The 18,974-nt window shown below is 49.4% G+C and overlaps 1 protein-coding gene across 1 annotated transcript in view; it reads left to right on the top strand.

The window, feature by feature from the left end:
* NMNAT2 (nicotinamide nucleotide adenylyltransferase 2) overlaps nucleotides 1-18,974 on the top strand; it is an 86,428-nt gene that overhangs the window by 52,915 nt on the left and 14,539 nt on the right. The window contains exons 2-6 of the mRNA XM_005290742.4: nucleotides 1,641-1,729; nucleotides 2,766-2,833; nucleotides 6,125-6,203; nucleotides 11,771-11,897; nucleotides 18,341-18,421. Of these exons, the coding sequence (XP_005290799.1) occupies nucleotides 1,641-1,729; nucleotides 2,766-2,833; nucleotides 6,125-6,203; nucleotides 11,771-11,897; nucleotides 18,341-18,421 (444 nt within the window). The remainder of the gene's footprint in view (nucleotides 1-1,640; nucleotides 1,730-2,765; nucleotides 2,834-6,124; nucleotides 6,204-11,770; nucleotides 11,898-18,340; nucleotides 18,422-18,974) is intronic.

Below are 18,974 nucleotides of genomic sequence, written 5' to 3' on the forward strand. Positions count from 1 at the left end.
AGAGCCTTAGGCAGGTGGGGTGGGGGGTTCTGGCACCACCAAAATTTCTACAACCCTGCCACCCATGCGAGTGGATAAGGGTCAGGGCAGTCAGGGGACAGGTAGGGTCCTGGGGGGGGGGCAGTTAGGGTAGGGGGTTCTCAGCAGGGGACAGTCAGGGGACAAGAAGCAGGGGGGGTTGGGGTTCTGAGGGGAGCAGTCAGGGGGTGGGAAGTGGGAGGGAGTGGATGGGGCGGGGCGAGGCTAGGGCGGGGCTTCCCCCCCCCCAGTGTCCTCTTTTTTGTTTGTGGAAATATGGTAACCCTAATATACATGGGAAACGTAGTTTGTAAAACTGCATCCGCTAGCCCGACAAGCTGCGTCACCAGGAGCTGTTTTTAAATTGCATTTTAAAACATTTTCACCAGCCCTATTAACATACCCGCACAGACAGTGCCAAAGAGAATAAATGCAAACAACAGGCACAACAGACATGTATGGGGCCCATTTTCAATCTGCCACAAAGATTTAGCTGTACTCCACCCAGCAATGTTATTGCGAGGCAGGTCACTCCATTGCACGCATTGTCATTTTAATTACTGTGTTGTTAAATGAATTCAGCGATGGACTGACAGCCCTGAAGACTGAGGGGCTAGATTTAATCACAGACCAGGCCCTACAGCAGTGACCATGGCAATGCAACCATTCCCCTCACCCTCTCACCAATGACCACTTCTAGGGGTCAGAGAGGAAGTCAGTCTCCAGACCCCATTCATTCCCTGGGCTCTTTGCCGAGATTGCCAACTGTGATGGTGGTTTCTGTGGTGTAGACACCTGTGTCCACTAAGAATGGGGCAGAGCCCACCAGCTCATTTCACATAGGTCACCAAACAGATGGTAATGGCTGTATTCACTATTAATCTGGATCCAGTTAAAACCAATTACATCCTTTATCTGGGGTCTTCCTCAATGCCATGATGATCTCTGCCACACTGGCATGACAGAGCAAGCTAAAGGGGGCATTGGTAGCCTTACATTCTGAAAATACAACAATCTCCGCTCCCCCACCCCCTCACACACACAGGGCTGGGTGATCAGCTGGGTTTGAAATCAACTCATGATGTTTAGCACTGCAGGTCACACCTCTGTTACTTGAGCTAAGGGATTATCTTCATTAGCTGATGGTAGTAGTACACAGTTATCCTGGAGTGTACCAGCCACTAGAAGGAGATTAATATGTTCTTTGCCATTGTATTACAAATGCACTTGGTTTTTGGGTATTTAAGTATTTAACATTACTGAAATATTCAGAGCCAGCATCTGTGCTGGTGTTAATGGGCACAGCTGGACTTCAATGGCATGTCACTCAATTACACCAGCAGAGAATTTAGCCCTGACTTTGCATTTAATATCCTCATCTTTATCCTAAAGGCAAAGGGACAGTTTCCAACGGGCCTCAGTCCAGCCACCACTTTTGCACAGTGAATTTTGCTTGCACAATTATGTTCAGGAGAAAATTCAGAGATTTGCACAAACTGCATGTGAAAATTGAGACCAGTTTTTCAAATCTGGCTCAAAACTCTAGCTAACTTTTGGCTTTACTGAGTGGAATTTACATAGTGATCCCCTCCCCCTCCTTTTTTGTTTGTTTCCTTCATTAGAAAGAGCCCGGGATTATCTGCACAAGACTGGAAGGTTCATTGTAATTGGTGGAATCGTCTCACCTGTACATGACTCCTATGGGAAGCAGGTTAGTTCATCAAGTTCTTGCTCCCTCCTGTGTGATATTGCCAAAGTAATCTGCAGGAAGCTGGGAGTGTGCATGAATGACAGGAAGAGTTAGGTCTGAGGGTTTCTAGTTCAATGAACACCCTGGGGAACCAGGTAATGCTGGTTCCAAAACTGAGTCTGGAGGAGAGTGAAATCTTACAGCTCAGCTGATGCCAGAGTGAAAGCTGTGGGGAAGCTGAGCAGAAGGCTGGGATAAGATTGTGTGGGTCAGATAGTACCCATTAATGGTTCTGATTAACCTGATGTAGGACAGCAGTGTTACCAGCTCTTGTGATTTTACCTTAAGTCTAGATTTTTTTCTTAAAGCTGCAGCTCCTGGAGTCCTGTGATTACCCAAAAATCTCAGCGTTCATTTAACTTTCGCCCCCAAGTTTCTAGCCCTTGTGATTACAGAGGAAAGCTGGAAAACGTGATCCCTAAAGGCACAAACACCAGAAAGCAAATAATGTATTTTTTTTTTAAATCTCATGTTTTTAAAGCCAATCTCATAAGTTTGGGGGCCTGGCTCATGATTTTCGTACGCTTAGGCTTGGCAATATTGGGACAGGAGCTGTTAAAAGCATCTTTTGGAGAACGAAATCCAAAGATGGGGAAATTTCTATATTTGAGCTGCAGAAGTTTCCTCCTAACCAAAAAGACTCGAGAAAATGCTGTCCCTATCATTAGCCCCTAGGCCAGGCAGGATTCAGAGAGAAGCGAAGCTCTTCTGATGTCACATAGGCTGCTTGGTTCTGCCCTCTGAATCCAGGCAAGACAGATACCTCTTCCCTGTGCTGATGAATAACCTTGGTGATGGCCCATCTGTGGGGGTGCTGTTGGGTTCACACTCAGTTTAGTGGATCTGTGTCCCTGTGGTGCATTCAGGAGAGCTTGGACTAGGTTTTGGTGGGGAAATCACAGAATTGAGTCAGGTCCAAGCTTGCGGGAGGACTGGACATTGGACAAAGCTTCACTGATTCTCCCTGCATCCTCTCTTAGTTACTATTCTCTTTCAGGGCCTGGTCTCCAGCCGACACCGTCTGACCATGTGCCAACTGGCCGTCCAGTCCTCTGACTGGATCAGGTGAGGTAACACCTTGGGTATTGCCGGCTGGGTTATACAGGGAGCCTTTGAAAGACACGACGCTCCTTTTATGGGGCAACGCTGGCCTGTAGGAATCCGGTTCGAGTCACATGCACCAGCTCAGGGGAAGGTCAGTTCAGACTGAGCTTGGAGAGGATTTTCAAGGGGCTCATCTCAGAGCCAGCAAGTGGTAGCTAGTGATGTGCATCAAACATCCCCACCAAGGGAGGAGGTGAAAGCAAAGCTCCAGTCAGCCCTTCCGGCTGCGGCTGATGATAGACACCCTTATCGGCTAAGCACGCAGTGTGTAATTAAAGCAAGCTTCCACTAATTACCTTAATTATGCACCAGAAAAGTTTGTGCCATTATAATTTGCATGGAAAGAGCATGTTTTAATAATGGCTCATTGTTACTGTGAGTGCACATGCCTCTATAAGAAACTCAGCAGTCTTTGTAGGTCAGAGGAAGCGCACATTCCTCACACAAGGAGAGAGAGAAAGTGGGAGGAGGCTGTTGAAAAGAGAGGGAATGAGCAAACAGGCTGTGGAGGAGAGTAGGGAAGGGGAAGAACAAGGAGAGAGGGACAAGTACCAGGAGGAATTGCAAGGGAGAAAGATCAAGAAGGTTGAGAAAAGGAGTAACAAATAGGGCACACCTGGACCTGATCCAAATCCCATTGACTTCAGTGGGATTCTTTCCATTGGATGAGACCCAGATAGAGTTGACTAATATTATTGATGGCCACATGGAGAGACACCAAGTTGCATCAAATGATATGGAAGCTATCAAAAGGATTGGGTGGATGGTCATGACTGCGTGAGTGAGTGTCTGCCTGGCTTTGGTGAGCATGTGTCTCTGACACAGCTGGGAGCATCTGGCCATACGTGCAGAAGCGTGTCTGTATGCACAGGCTCTGAGTGCTATTGTTTATTATTACCACTAGTGTCAATCCCAGATACACAGACCCTAATGAAGAGCAGAGATGGTTTCTAACTTAGCTGAGGCATGTGTAGCACAGAGGTTACACAGACTTTAGGCACTCAGCATGTTTTTAATTAGTGAGATCATGTCTGTGAGTCCTCAGGTGGGATGTGTGAGAGAAAAAATACATTCAGCTGCTAAGAATATGTTTAAGAAACATCCCAATTTAGCAGCTCATTAAGTTTTCAATTAAGCCAGGCTGTAGCGTTGGAGGTTTGTCTTTCACAACCTGGTGTATAGAGGAGGGGTGGAAATTCCTGCACCCACATTCTGTGTGAGACAGGCATGAAATCTCATTGCCAGGAAAGGCTCTGGGAACAGCCAGGGTGCGATTAGCAATTCATGAAAGACTGGGGGCTCTCAGAAGATCTGAGAAAAGAAAAAAAAAAAAGAGTTTTCCTGCTCTGGGAAAAAGGCCAGTCCTAGAAAAAAGTCCTTTTCCTAGAAAAAAGACTGCCTTTCATATTGTCTTTGTGCAAAAAGACAAAGGCACCAGACTAATGAATTCCCCCCACGGCCTCAAGAAACAACTGCTGGATAAATTCCGTGTCTCCCAAGTGATTTTACAAACATCAGGCTATGGGGAAGGATGGTTCAGTGGTTAGAGCACTAGCTGTGAGGATGAGAGACACTATGGTTCAATTCCCTGTTCTGCCATAGACTTTCTGTGTGACCTTGGGCAAGACCCTTAGCCTCCCATCTGTACAATGGGGATAAGAGCACTGTCCTGTCTCACAAGTGGGAGGCCAGCCGAGGGGGGGAAAAAGCAAGAGGTAGGGATAATTTTTATGAATAATGTCACAGCTGCTGGACACTGCATCCCAAGGCACAGCTACATCCCCTCTCACCCAGACCCCTGCCTGGGGCTTCTCTTCACTGTCTCAGCTGCGCCAGCGCAAATCACTTGTTACCCCAGCCAGCACGTCTAATGCGAGGGGCTCACACTGGTGTGGTGACAGCCCCAGCGCCAACAAGGCTTTCGCCACGTTCCCTGTTTCCACTATTCCTCGTACTGCTCTGACCTTTCAGTAACGCAACAGAGAACAGCAGCCTATTTCACCAGAGGTCGGTGCAGTAAGCGATGTTACCTCACCTGCCTTGTCTAGCTAAAAGCTAGCAATGGCGGTCAGTGGGGCGGCCCTTCCCTTTCTCTGTGATGGCTGCGTCACGTAGCTGTTGCTCAGGCACGGGAGAGTGGGTCAGGCTGGTATGCTGCCGGTGCATCATGTTTGGTGGCGCTCAGCTATCGGGACTGCACCTGCACGCAGTTTAATTTCCTGAAATAAAAGTTTAAATCCTTAAAAATTTCCCCCTTTGGCTTTAGCTGTGGCACTTCAGGGTGGGAAGGGTTAAAGATGCTTCCTCCCATATGGATAGAACCACAATAGGTCAAGGCCCAAGAGAGGGGGCAGGTAAGAGCCTCTCTACAGGATTTCACACCCCTCTGGGATGTAGGTTGCCAACAGGCTGGGCTAGTGCCCAGTATCCCCATGGAGGTGCGCTCCAGGCCAGTGCCCTGCCTGCAGTGCTGGCGTAGTTCCGTGACACCATGTCCCAACAGCCACTGAGCTCCATGCAACTTCCGTCAGCTCCTCCCAGATGCTGTTTGGGTGAGGGGGCAGAAAGAGGAAACACTTCATTGAGAGCAGCAGTGGCGTGGGCAGCCATGCGCACGTTATGCATGGTGCACACCATTGGCAGGGGCAGTTTGCCCTAGGCCCTCCCGCATTTGAGAGGTCCCCCAAACAGAGTCCTGCTCAGACACAACGTGCCAGGTTGCAACGCCACTCGCGGGAATTTGTCACAATGGATGCTGTGAGCCCTGCCTTGTCAGCCGTGCATACCATGGGAAAAATTTCTGTGAGCAGAAACCCTGGAAAGCCATCGTGTTCATTCTTCCTTGGGAACCCAGTGTGCTTCTCGGTCCCATTGTCATGTTGGAGACCAAAGCTGCTGTCTCAATACATTTCCTTGCAGTGTCTGGCACCTGGGCAAAGGCCAGAGGACAAGAGCTTTTAAACAGGCATGCCCAGGACTGGGGAGGGACAGGGAAATGGAGCAGGGATGGAGGAGTTTAACCAAAGGCAGGTAGGGAGAATACAATGAGAATGTGATGGCTGGAAAAGCTGCATTTGGCATTTTATTCCAGTCTCTAATCGCAGGCAGACATGAGGAGGTTAACATGGATGGTTCCCAGCAGCATGGTTGTCTCTTTCTGGCCTCTCCACTGCAACTGAGCATGCTGGATGGTGAAGGACAGAGCAAGATTCACCTGCAAACCCTCTGTGTTATGTTTTCTCCTCCCCACAGGGTGGACCCCTGGGAGTGCTATCAGGACACCTGGCAGACTACCTGCAGCGTACTGGAACACCACCGAGATCTGATGAAGGTGAGTCACACCTGGGCAGGTGTGTCACAGAGGGGGGAGGGGAAAGCTGTGGCTAGCGGGAGAAGTGGTGTAGGAAAGTGGTTAGACCAATGCATTTTTAATGCACAACCTGAGTATTCCTCTAATAGCTTTGATCTGTAGCACTTTCAGGGCTGAGTTCAGGCTCAGCAATAGCCAATGCAGGGCAGGTTTTTTTCTCTTTCAGGTTGATTCAATTACACCAACTTGATATATATGTTCAATGGACTGATCCTTAGCTGTGGAAAAACACCATAGCTCCCCTGAAACCTGTGGATCTGTGACGATTTACCCAAGCTGAGGTTCTGGCCCAACACAGGTAGAGGAGACAGAATATTATACAGGCACGTGTCCACCTCTCCCGGCTGGAAAAAAAAAAAAGGAGTCAGCCCTCTAAGATTGGGTGCGCACTTCATCATCAGACAGCAAAGTACCAATCACACATTGCAGCAAACAATCCAGCCCAGATCAATACACCCACACGGAGAGGCTAAAAATACCATCAGTAACAAGGAGCGAGGGGGACTTGCCAATTAAAACAAAACCCTGTTCCTCGCAAAAGAATTCCTCAAACAAGGGATTCCAAACAGCCGCCATTCCTGGAAACCGAATGGTTCTCCAGACCAGCAAATAGGAAAGGCTCCCAAGAATGCACCAAGGCCTAAACTCCAACAACCTCCAATCAGAGATAGTCACAGCACCTGCTATGCAGATCACGCAAGGGTATTGGGACTTGTCGATACATGGTGTGACAAACTCACTGTCCCGGAGCACCCCCTTTTGGTGAGTCCTGGCATTGCCCCCCTTTTGCCTCCTCTCAACCTCAGGAATCACATGGTCTGCTGTGTGATTCCACCTGCTGGCCAGGTCACAATAGTCCACCCATTACTGAGTATCAACGTCCTGCACCAACAGCGTCACCGTTACGACATCCCCCCCTGCCCGGGGGCGGGGGGTCCCAGACTTCTCCCAGCAGAACTCAAAACCCCCCAAATAGAACCAAGCACCACTTCAGCCACTCCACTCATCCTGGTGCTGAGCCTCTCTGGGTTCTTCCCAACTTTCTGGGACAGCAAACCACCCGGCAGCCTCCACTGGACCTTGTCCTTTCGTTAGGGCTCATCACAGGAATCCACTCCATGCCTGCAGCTTTCCCATGTCCCTTCTGTCCCTGGCCATTTGCAACAGCTCCTGTCTCAGGAGAGACTCCTAGGCCTTCTCTCCCTCTGAGCCCCCTCCCCACTGGATCTCTTCCTCACTGCTCTGAGTGCCTCGCTTTATGAAGGTGACTCTCCTCCCCAGCTGAGTCTGCCTATGAACTGTACCTAACACACCCTCCAGGTGCCACCAAGTAGGCTAAATGAGCCCTCGGCCTCCCATTAACCCTTTCGCTGCCACTGTAGGGTGTACACACCCCATCACAGTGGAGTTATTCAGGAGTAGCTGTCACACTGTAAATTCACACCTTTCCTTAATCTGAATTAAGTTTCACTGTGTAGACGGGCCCTCACAGTAAGGGAGCTAGGCAAAAGGAGATTAGAAGAAAGTGGAATGAAAAGAACATTGTGCTGCACATGACCGAATTTAATCCACCTTTGGAAAAGGGCTAAGGACAAACTCCCAGCACTGTGTCTACTCCAGGGAAATGCTAAGCTTCTATACACAGGGGGAAAGAAAACAATACTTGTCAGGACGCACACAAGAACGAGGCTGCAGTGAGAGCAGTTGGGGAAGGCAAACTCACAGCTAAGCAATCATCATCTCTGCCACACAGTCAATCCAGGGGAAAAGAGGGCATTTGAAAAACAAGTGAATGAAGCCCTGCTTACTCACCTAACAAAATAACTCCACGGGTCAAACCTGGCTCTATTGGCCCTAAGGAATGACTCACAGCAACAGGAAAATTCAAGGGCATCTTCCGTGCTGGGTAAACCCCAGAGAATACATGACACAGTAAGTGAAACCCCTCCACAGGCGTAGGCAGAAGTGAGAATGAAGATCACAAACCCTGAACAGAAATGGGACTTCCCACCACCTCTTCAGCTAATGACCTTAGACCATTACCCTACCCTACCCTCCAGCAACAGCAATGGGGAGGCTGGCATTAAAGCCACCCTTAGACCTGGATGAAAGGGACGAACCAGTCAGGGCTCAAGTGGGCAAAGAAGGGCAGCAGGAGGAACCAATGAAACAAACCGAGTTGAGAAGAAAAGCAGATGGCTTGGCCATGCCACTTGCCTGGCTCAGTGCCAGGCAGGAAGGATCTGCAGGCATCACAGCAGGGGCAAGTTTGGAGGAGGCATTTAAGAAGAGAAGGTGGAAGCTTCAGGCGTTTGGGCAGGGAGTTTTCGCCAGGTGTGTGTGTTTGGGGGTGGAGGGTAGGTGGGAGAAAGCATGGAGGTGTTTTTGAGGGAGACGCCGATGGGCGAGTGACTGAGGCTGGCACCACTGGCAGAGCAATGTTGGAGTGTCCACAGCTCGGTAAGCTAGTAGATCTGATGGTTAGGGAGGGGGTAAATGGAGAAGGCTTTAAAGGCAAAGACAAGGCACTCATGGAAGAGGGGGAGCCATTGGAGGAATGCCAGCAGAGAAGTGATGTGGTGAAAGTGGAAGTCAAGATGACCATTCTGGGGGGTATTAACAGGATTGCCCTGTGTAAGACACAGGGGGTAACTGACCTGCTCTACTCAGCCCTGGGGAGACCCCAGCTGGAATGCTCTGTCCAGTTCTGGGCACCACACTTGAAGAAAGATGTGGACAAATGGAGAGAGCACAGAGAAGAGCAACAAATGGTAAAAGGTTTAGCAAACCTGACCTATAAAGAAAACTTAAAAACACTGGGCATGTTCAGTCTTGGGAAAAGACCTGATGATAGTCTTCATCTATGTTAAGGGCTCTTATAAAGAGGACAGCAATCATTTGTTCTCCATGTCCATGGAAGGTAGGACAAGTAGTAATGGGCTTAATCTGCAACAAAATTAGATTAGATATTAGGAAAATCTTTCTAACTCTAAGGGTGGTTAAGCCATGGAATAGGCTTCCCAGGGAGGTTGTGGAATCCCTACCATTGGAGGTTTTTAAGAAGAGGTTGGACAAACATCTGTCAGGGATGGTCTAGGCTGAGGGTCCTGCCTCAGTACAGGGGCTTGGACTAGATGACTTCTCAAGGTCCCTTCCTGCCCTTCATTTCTATGATTCTGTGACCCTACTAGCAGCGTTTTGACTGGATTGAGGAAGGCAGCATGGCTGGCAACAAGGCCAGAGAGGGGCAGATTACAGTAGTCGAGACACAAGATGAGGAAAGCCTGAACTCGCGCCTCAGCAGTCTGGACAGGCAGGCTAGGCCGAATATTGTGTCTCACACAACACTGCTTCCCTCTGCTGTTCTGCCCCTCTGGATCCCTGCCCCATGGAGCGGAACTGAAGGGAGGAGAGCTGACGACTCAGTGCTATCGTTACCTTGAGAGAACATTCTGGGAACAAGCCAAGTTGTTCTGAATCATTTCAAATCCACCCTCCAGTCAGATGAAATTTTTATGATGGTTCAAATTCCTCTGAAGGGAGGTGAGCGGCGCGAATACGAGGGAAGGGATTATAGCGAGAGCTCAGGGTGGGTTGGATTCTCCACCCCCCAACCACATTAACATTCCTTTAAAGTTCTTAGCTACCAGGGCAGGAGCCACCCCAGGATTCCGCAGTTAATGATGCCCCGTCTGCTCACTTCTTGCCTTCAGTTCGAAGGGAGCGGAAGGAAGGAGCAGGTGGGATTGGCTCAGGAAATAAGACTTGATGCAAGAATGTGTGTGGAGTGCAGTCATTATTCTGCTGTCTTTCTCTCCTAGCACAGGGTGAGTTAGCAACATTGCACTCTTATTCTGGGCAGCAACATGGGGGCTGGGGACCCAGAACAGTGCTAACTCACTGCAGGGCTAAAACAATGTTTAAAGCCTGCCTGTCTGCCTCTTTGAGATGTGTGCAGCAATCTCCTCACAGAAGCAGGTTCACACGCAGCCAAATCAAGAGCCAGCTTTTCTATTTCTCTTAGGATCGCGGCCTGAAAGGGGAATGCATGGCTCATGTGAGCGGGAGCCTTTCACCTCTGGGGACTGGCTCCAATCTGGCAGTTTGACACTGACTGAAGCCGACTGTCATCTAGCAGCTGTTCACAGTGGCCTTCGTGAAATGACTTTGGAGAGCATAGCCCAGCTCCTAGTGCACAGGTGGCTGCATCACAAAACCCACCACCAATTAGCATTAATTGGAAGTCATTTTATCATACTCAGGAGAGAAGACTGAATGGACCAGAAGGCTGAAGGCCCCTCTCACCCCAGAGATGGTCACGCAGGCACTCGGATATGACCACCACTGGCCAACACCCATTTTAGCAGATGCAGTAGAGGGGACAAAGACTGAATGGGCCATGGAGACTGAATTACCCCAGAGCCAGTCCCTACAGAACAGGGGAAGGGCACACCAACATGGCAGCATGGGGGAAGCTGACACGGCCTTTCCCTCTTCCAACCTCATGGTGTGGATACAGAGAGTTTTTCACTCCCCGGGGCTTCCAGGCTGACACCAAATTCACTTTAAAAGAACAGAGAACGTTTGAAGTCTCCTATTTCCATGAGGCCCATGTGTGCTTAGAAGAACAGTAAGGGGGGGAGGTGGGGAGAAATCTTGAGTCATTAGGAAAAAAATGAAACTGCAAATGAAATTGCAATGTATAAATCAGCCTTGCAAAATTGTCCAGCCTGGGCACCAAAATCTGCTCAGCTGCCCTTTACTTTGATTGATAATCATGGAAAATCCAGTGACACTTTACCTGCCTGACAAAACATTACTCAGCTCTGGTGAGTGGGTGACTAGAATGTTGCCAAGCTGGTATAAGATCTGCCTGCATGCGGACAGACATCTCCGGTGATAACAGCATCTCCCCTCTTGCTTAGCTTTGGCCTTCATCTTATGCCTAAGAATCCAGGAGACGAATACTTGAAAACACACAATTGTCCTTATTAATTCACGCGAAGAGTTAAGGCAGCCATGAAATATACAGGGCTAAATGGGAGAGGGCATTTGGGTTAATATTTTGTCAATACCAGTTTTTGAATTGTATCCTTATAATGGTTTTGCACTGATCAAGCCGGTCTCATCACACATAATAGAAATCATTCCGGTGGGTATCCTATTTATGGAGATGCTAAGCGAGCCTCCTCGCCCAGGCCTACAGACTTGGGTTATTATGGGCGCTCCAAAAATAGCTGTATAGACAGCGCTTTGAAGATGCACTTCAGGTTGGAGCTTGGGCTCTGAAGCCTATCTCCTTCCCCTGGTTTCATTGCCTTTCATTAGGTCATATGGCCCGGTCTCATTTTACTGGTTGGGAACGGGAAGCATGAAATGAGGCTGGCTGTGTCTCCTAGTAACGACTGGAGAATGTTGTTAATTTGTGAGCTGTCGGGCTGGCTACCAAGCTATAGCGAGAGATCTATGGATGTGTTTCTGGCTCTGGAGTTATATTACTGACTCCTTACATTTCATCCCCACCCTAGCGAGTGACTGGCTGCATCCTCTCCAATGTGAACACACCTTCCATGACCCCAGTGATTGGACAGCCCCAGAATGAGTCTCCACAGCCCATTTACCAGAACAGCAACATTTCCAACAAGCCCACAGCAGGTAGGTCTCAGCAGAGAGAAGGTCTCCAAATGGAGCAGAGGTAAGCCCTGCAGACAGCACCAATCTGAAATCCCCAGACTTGTTCTCCCAGAAATGGGAAACGAAAACAGACCTGTCCAAGAAACAATAAATGAAGGTTTCAGATAAGACTGTGTATGGTTCCAAAATGTATAATTTGAGTGAATTGAGATTCCAGACCCATGCAATTCAGCAATATTTGGGTTCAGGGTTGGAAAATGCAACCTACCTGTCACTGGGTCCTTTTACTATCTTCTCTCTCCCTTCCCCACTCCTTATTGACTGGGATCCATCAGCAGAGTCCACTTGAGTGTCCACACAATTGGCACCAGGAGCAACATGGGAAAAAGACCAAACGGGCCATGGAGACTGAGCCACGCTCCACAGCTAAAAGTGGTCTCTTCAGGTTCAAGTTAAGGTGCATAGGGAGAGTATTGGGAGGAAGTTCACACTGCCAATGTCTATGCTCTACCTGTTCTGTGAATGAATAGAGGACTTCCCTTTCGAAGGGCTGTCACTCTGGCACTAAATCTACATGAAAAAGGTACACCTCTATCCCGATATAACGCGGCCCGATAGAACATGAATTCGGATATAACGCGATAAAGCAGCGCTCCGGGGGGCGGGGCTGCGCACTCCGGCAGATCAAAGCAAATTCGATATAATGCGGTTTCACCTATAACGCGGTAAGATTTTATGGTTCCCAAGGACAACGTTATATCGGGGTAAAGGTGTATCTTAAAATTGCCCCAAAACCACGCTTGATCCTTAAACGTAGTAGAAATGCAATTTCATGCCTATTTTTTACATGTAAGTACTGCATGTCACACTTAAATCCAATGATTAACCACTCAGGGGGCTGCCTGAGGACATTTTAAATATGCTGTTACCTGTTTTGTATTTGCAATCATGGTCATTCCAGATGCAGATTAGGCACAATCCTGAGTGCATGGTGCACCCACAACTGCACACCTAGCTTCATTAAAAATCCAAACAGGGTGAAATTAAAGTTTTTAAGAGGGGGCTGAAATCATGAAACAATGATCATCTCCATAGATTGGGGCTTTAGTAACCAAACCAGTAAGGGGCCATTTGCACCAAGTTGCTGATCAGATCCTTAGCAGAAAATATTGCTTTCTTTCCAAATCTTGGTGAGGGGGGAAGAAGCTCTTCAGGATGATGCACGTCTACATGAAATAACTTCAGTTGAGCAACAAGGCTCTAAATGAGTCATTCAAACAGACGGAAGTGGATACAAACTGTACAGAAAGTGGGGACGAGAGCTTATTGATTTAAGAACCCAGCCAGCAGAGCTGGCCAGCGGGGATTCCCCCACACCCTCAGGCCTGGTCTACACTACGAGTTTAGGTCGAATTTAGCAGCGTTAAATCGAATTAAGCCTGGACACGTGCACACGGCTAAGTCCCTTTTTTCGACTTAAAGGGTCCTTTAAACCGGTTTCTTTACTCCACCTCCGACGAGGGGATTAGCGATAAAATCGGCCTTACCGGGTCGGAATTGGGGTAGTGTGAACGGAATTCGACGTTATTGGCCTCCAGGAGCTATCCCACAGTGCTTCATTGTGACCGCTCTGGACAGCGCTCTCAACTCAGATGCACTGACCAGGTAGACAGGAAAAGCCCCGCGACTGTTTGAATTTCATTTCCTGTTTGCCCAGCGTGGAGAGCACAGGTGACCACGCAGAGCTCATCAGCACAGGTAACCATGATGGAGTCCCAGGATCGCAAAAGAGCTCCAGCATGGACCGAACGGGAGGTATGGGATCTGCTCGCCATATGGGGAGATGAATCAGTGCTAGCTGAACTCCGTAGCAGTAAAAGAAATGGCAAAATATTAGAAAACGTCTCCAAGGCCATGAAGGACAGAAGCCATAACAGGGATGCACAGCAGTACCGCGTGAAAATTAAGGAGCTAAGGCAAGCATACCACAAAGCCAGAGAGACAAACAGAAGATCCGGGGCAGAGCCGCAAACATGCCGCTTCTACGCGGAGCTGTATGCAATGCTAGGGGGTGCAGCCACCACTACCCCAAAAGTGTGCTTTGACTCCATCAATGGAGAATCACACAACAGGGAAGCGGGTTCAGGGTACGAGGAAGATGAGGATGAGGACAATGAAGATATCTCACAGCAAGGAAGCGGAGAAACCCAACAGCCAGGATATGTTTATCACCCTGGACCTGGAACCAGTAAACCCCCGAACTCACCCAAGGCATGCTCCCAGACCCTGAGGGCACACAAGGGACCTCTGGTGAGTGTACCTTTGTAAATATTACACATGGTTTAAAAGCAAGCGTGTTTAATGATTAATTTGCCCTGCCAATCGCGGCCAGTACAGCTACTGGAAAAGTCTGTTAACATGTATGGGGATGGAGCGGAAATCCTCCAGGGACATCTCCAGAAAGCTCTCCTTCATGTACTCCCAAAGCCTTTGCAAAAGGTTTCTGGGGATGGCTGCCTTATCCCGTCCACCATGGTAGGACACTTTACCATGCCAGGCCAGTAGCACGTAGTCTGGAATCATTGCATAACAAAGCATGGCAGCGTATGGTCCCGGTGTTTGCTGGCATGCAGACAACATCCATTCCTTATCGCTCTTTGTTATCCTCAGGAGAATGATATCATTCACGGTCACCTGGTTGAAATGGGGTGATTTTATTAAGGGGACATTCAGAGGTGCCCGTTCCTGCTCTGCTGAACAGAAATGTTCCCCGCTGTTAGCCACACGGTGGGGGGGAGGGGTGAAGTGATCATCCGCGAGAATTGGGTGTGTGTGGGAGTGTGGGGGGTAGTTGGGTTTGTGCTACATGTTAACCCGGAAACCGCAGCCCCTCCTTTTACATTGCAAACCCATTTTAAATGGCCAACCCAACGGGTGCTTGGTATGGGAAATGAGGGCGCTACTGTTTGAAACCATTCCCACATGTTAAGAAGGTTAAAAAAGCCAAAAGACTGTGGCTTACCATGGCTGCCTGCAAGCCGAAATCTGTTGCCTGGCACTGCGTGAGTGATCTCTCACACCAAACCGGCAGGCCCTCAATATAAGAGGAAAAATGCGACCTTGTAACGAAAGCACATATGCTGTGTAATGTGAACAGCAAAATTTAACGTGAAAGAGTGTACCCATTGTTCTCTAAAATGTGTCTTTTCTTAACCACCTCTCCCTTCTCCTCCACCAGCTGCAAATGTTTCTCCTTCACAGAGGCTAGCGAAGATTAGAAGGAGAAAACGGCGGACTCGGGATGATATGTTCTCGGAGCTCCAGATGTCCTCCCACGCTGAAAGAGCACAGCAGAATGCGTGGAGGCAGTCAATGACTGACTACAGAAAAGCACAATATGAACCAGAGGAGAGGTGGTGGGCTGAATCGCGGGCTGAAAATGATAGGTGGTGTCAGCTTGTAGACAGAAGGCAAGAGTCGATGCTCTGGCTGCTGGAGCATCAAACTGATATGCTCCAGCATATGGTTGAGCTGCAGGAAAGGCAGCAGGAGCAGAGACCGCCGTTACAGCCCCGGTGTAACCAACAGCCCTCCTCCCCAAGTCCCATTGCCTCCTCACCCAGATGCCCAAGAACACGGTGGGGAGGCCTCCGGCCACCCAGTCACTCCACCCCAGATGATTGCCCAAGCATGGGAAGGCTGGCCTTCAATAAGTGCTAAAGTTTTAAAGTTTTAAACTGCAGTGTGTCCTTTTCCTTCCCTCCTCCCTCACCCCTCCCAGGCTACCTTGGCAATTATCCCCCTAGTTATGTGATGAATTAATAAAGATTGCATGAATGAGTAGTAACAATGACTTTATTGCCTCTGCAAGTGGTGCTCGAAGGGGGAGGGGAGGGTGGGGTGGTTGGTTTACAGGGAAGTTGAGTGAACCGGGTGCGGGGGGTTCATCAAGAAGAAACAAACAGAAGTTCCACACCGTAGCCTGGCCAGTCACAAAACTCATTTTCAAAGCTTCTCTGATGCGCACCGCGCCCTGCTGTGCTCCTCTAACCGCCCTGGTGTCTGGCTGCGCATAATCAGCAGCCAGGCAATTTGCCTCAACCTCCCACCTCGCCATAAATGTCTCCCCCTTACTCTCACAGATATTGTGGAGCGCACAGAAAGCAGCAATAACAATGGGGATATTCTTTTTGCTGAGGTCTGAGCGAGTCAGTAAGCTGCGCCAGCGCGCTTTTAAACGTCCAAATGCACATTCCACCACCATTCGGCACTTGCTCAGCCTGTAGTTGAACAGGTCCTGACTACTGTCCAGGCTGCCTGTGTATGGCTTCATGAGCCATGGCATTAAGGGGCAGGCTGGATCCCCAAGGATCACGATAGGCATTTCAACATCCCCAATGGTTATTTTCTGGTCCGGGAAGAAAGTCCCTTTCTCCAGCTTTCAAAACAGACCAGAGTGCCTGAAGACGCGAGCATCATGTACCTTTCCCGGCCATCCCACGTTGATGTTGGTGAAACATCCCTTGTGATCCACCAGGGCTTGCAGCAGCAGCATTGAAAAGTACCCCTTGCGGTTTATGTACTCGGTGGCTTGGTGCTCCGGTGACAAGATAGGGATATGGGTTCCGTCTATCACCCCACCACAGTTTGGGAATCCCATTGCAGCAAAGCCATGCTTTATGGCCTGCACGTTTCCCAGAGTCACTCCCTTGATATCACCAGGTCTTTGATTGCCCTGGCAACTTGGATCACAGCAGCCCCCTCAGTAGATTTGCCCACTCCAAATTGATTCCCGACTGACCGATAGCTGTCTGGCGTTGCAAGCTTCCACAGGGCTATCGCCACTCGCTTCTCAACTGTGAGGTCTGCTCTCATCCTGGTATTCTGGGGCTTCAGGGCAGGGGAAAGCAAGTCACAAAGTTCCATGAAAGTGCCCTTATGCATGCGAAAGTTTCGCAGCCACCGGGAATCGTCCCACACCTGCAGCACGATGCGGTCCCACCAGTCTGTGCTTGTTTCCCGGGCCCAGAATCGGCGTTCCACGGCATGAACCTGCCCCAGTAACACCATGATTTGCACATTGCTGGGGCCTGTACTTTGTGAGAGGTTTACATCCATGTCAATTTCCTCATCAATCTCGTCACCGCGCTGCAATCGCCTCCTCGGCTGGTCCTGGTTTTGTTTTGGCATGTCCTGGCTCTGCATATACTCCAGGACAATGCACATGGTGTTCATAGTGCTCATAATTGCCGCGGTGATCTGAGCGGGCTCCATGATCCCAGTGCTATGGCGTCTGGTCTGAAAAAAGCGCGAAACTAGTATCTGACGGAGGGAGGGAGGGGCGAGTGACAACATGGCGTACAGATACAACGGAATTCAAATCAACAAAGGTGGCTGTGCATCAGGGAGAAACACAAACAACTGTCCCACAGAATGGCCCCCCCAAAGATTGAACTCAAAACCCTGGGTTTAGCAGGCCGTTGATTTCACGGAGAGAGGGGGAAGCAAGTGAATACAGAACAAATTTGGTCCATCTATTTTTTTACATCTTAAGCTGGCAGCCGACAGTGCAGCATGACTGATAGCCCTCGGCATCTTCTGGGTGCTTGGCAGAAAATAGTATACTAAGAGTGATAGCCATCATCGTCAAGACGGTTCGATAGGACTAAGCATGTCTGCCCAGGTGCCCATGATTGAATTGCAATATGATGACAATGGATATCAGTCTTAATACACCATCTACTGCCAAAAGGCAAGGGGCTGCTGCTGTGTAGCAATGTAGCCCCACGTCTGCCAGCACCCAGATTGCCGATGAAGGCTACCAGTCATACTGCACCGTTTACTGCCAAAAGGCAATTAGTTAGCTGCTGCTGTGTAGCAATGCAGTACCACGTCTGCCGGCACCCAGATGACATATGGTGACAGTGAGCTGTGCTGAGCTGAGCGGGCTCTATGCTTGCCATGGTATGTTGTCTGCACAGGTAACCCAGGTAAAAAGGCGCGAATCGATTGTCTGCCGTTGCTCTGATGGAGGGGGAGGGGCCTGACTACATGTACCCAGAACCCCCCGCGACACGGTTTTGCATCATTCAGGCATTGGGATCTCAACCCAGAATTCCAATGGGCGGCGGAGACTGCGGGAACTATGGGATAGCTACCCATAGTGCAACGCTCCAGAAGTCGACGCTAGCCTCGGTACTGTGGATGCTGTCCGCCGACTTAATACACTCAGAGCATTTTATGTGGGGACACACACAATCGGCTGTATACAACCGATTTCTATAAAACCGGCTTCTATAAATTCGACCTAATTTCGTAGTGTAGACATACCCTCAGAGTCAAATGCCCTGTGTGTTCCGAGAGCTCTGTAGGGGAATAACAGACAGGCCTTGTGCAGTGAGACGTGGTTCTTGCAGGTGGCTCAGACTCTGAACCTGCTTTTTACCTATTCTCTCTCCCTCCAGCAAAGATCTTGGGGAAGATGGGAGAAAGCCTGAGCCGGATTTGCTGTGTCCGTCCGCCAATGGAGCGCTTCACTTTTGTGGGTACGTTATGAAAATGTAGATGCTTGCATTCATCTATGGTCCTCCCCACTCCATGGTCTTCCTCCTCCTTTCTGCCTCCCATCCAACCCAGTGCTGTGGTATCATCACTCGCAGCCAGATCCTCAGTGGGTGCAAATCAGTGTAGATCCATTGACAACAGTGGTGCTATGTCCGTTTATACCAGCTGATGACCAGGCCCCCACTCTCTCCCTGACAGCATTTCCCTGGTTGTCACAGAGATTGTCAGGGGTTATGCCAAAATTCATTGCAGGTAGGCACTCAGATCCCTCCCAGGATTTCCCTGGATTGCTCAGCAGGAAGAAGCATTAGCTTAACTAGGGAAATCTGCCCCGCTGAGCCCGGCTATACTAGGGAAAGAGGGACAGCAACTCCTTGAGTTTGCAATGCCTGGATGTAGACAGACACCACCAAGGTGAAAGAATCCCCAGAAGTATTAACCCCAACCACTAACAGGAAATCTACGCAGTCTCTCTCACCATTGATTGTAAGGCTGGATGATCCCTTTATGATCACCTGGCCTGACCTCTTGCAC

The sequence above is a fragment of the Chrysemys picta genome, chromosome 8, assembly GCF_011386835.1.
Source record: "Chrysemys picta bellii isolate R12L10 chromosome 8, ASM1138683v2, whole genome shotgun sequence".
In the NCBI taxonomy this organism is placed as follows: domain Eukaryota; kingdom Metazoa; phylum Chordata; order Testudines; family Emydidae; genus Chrysemys; species Chrysemys picta.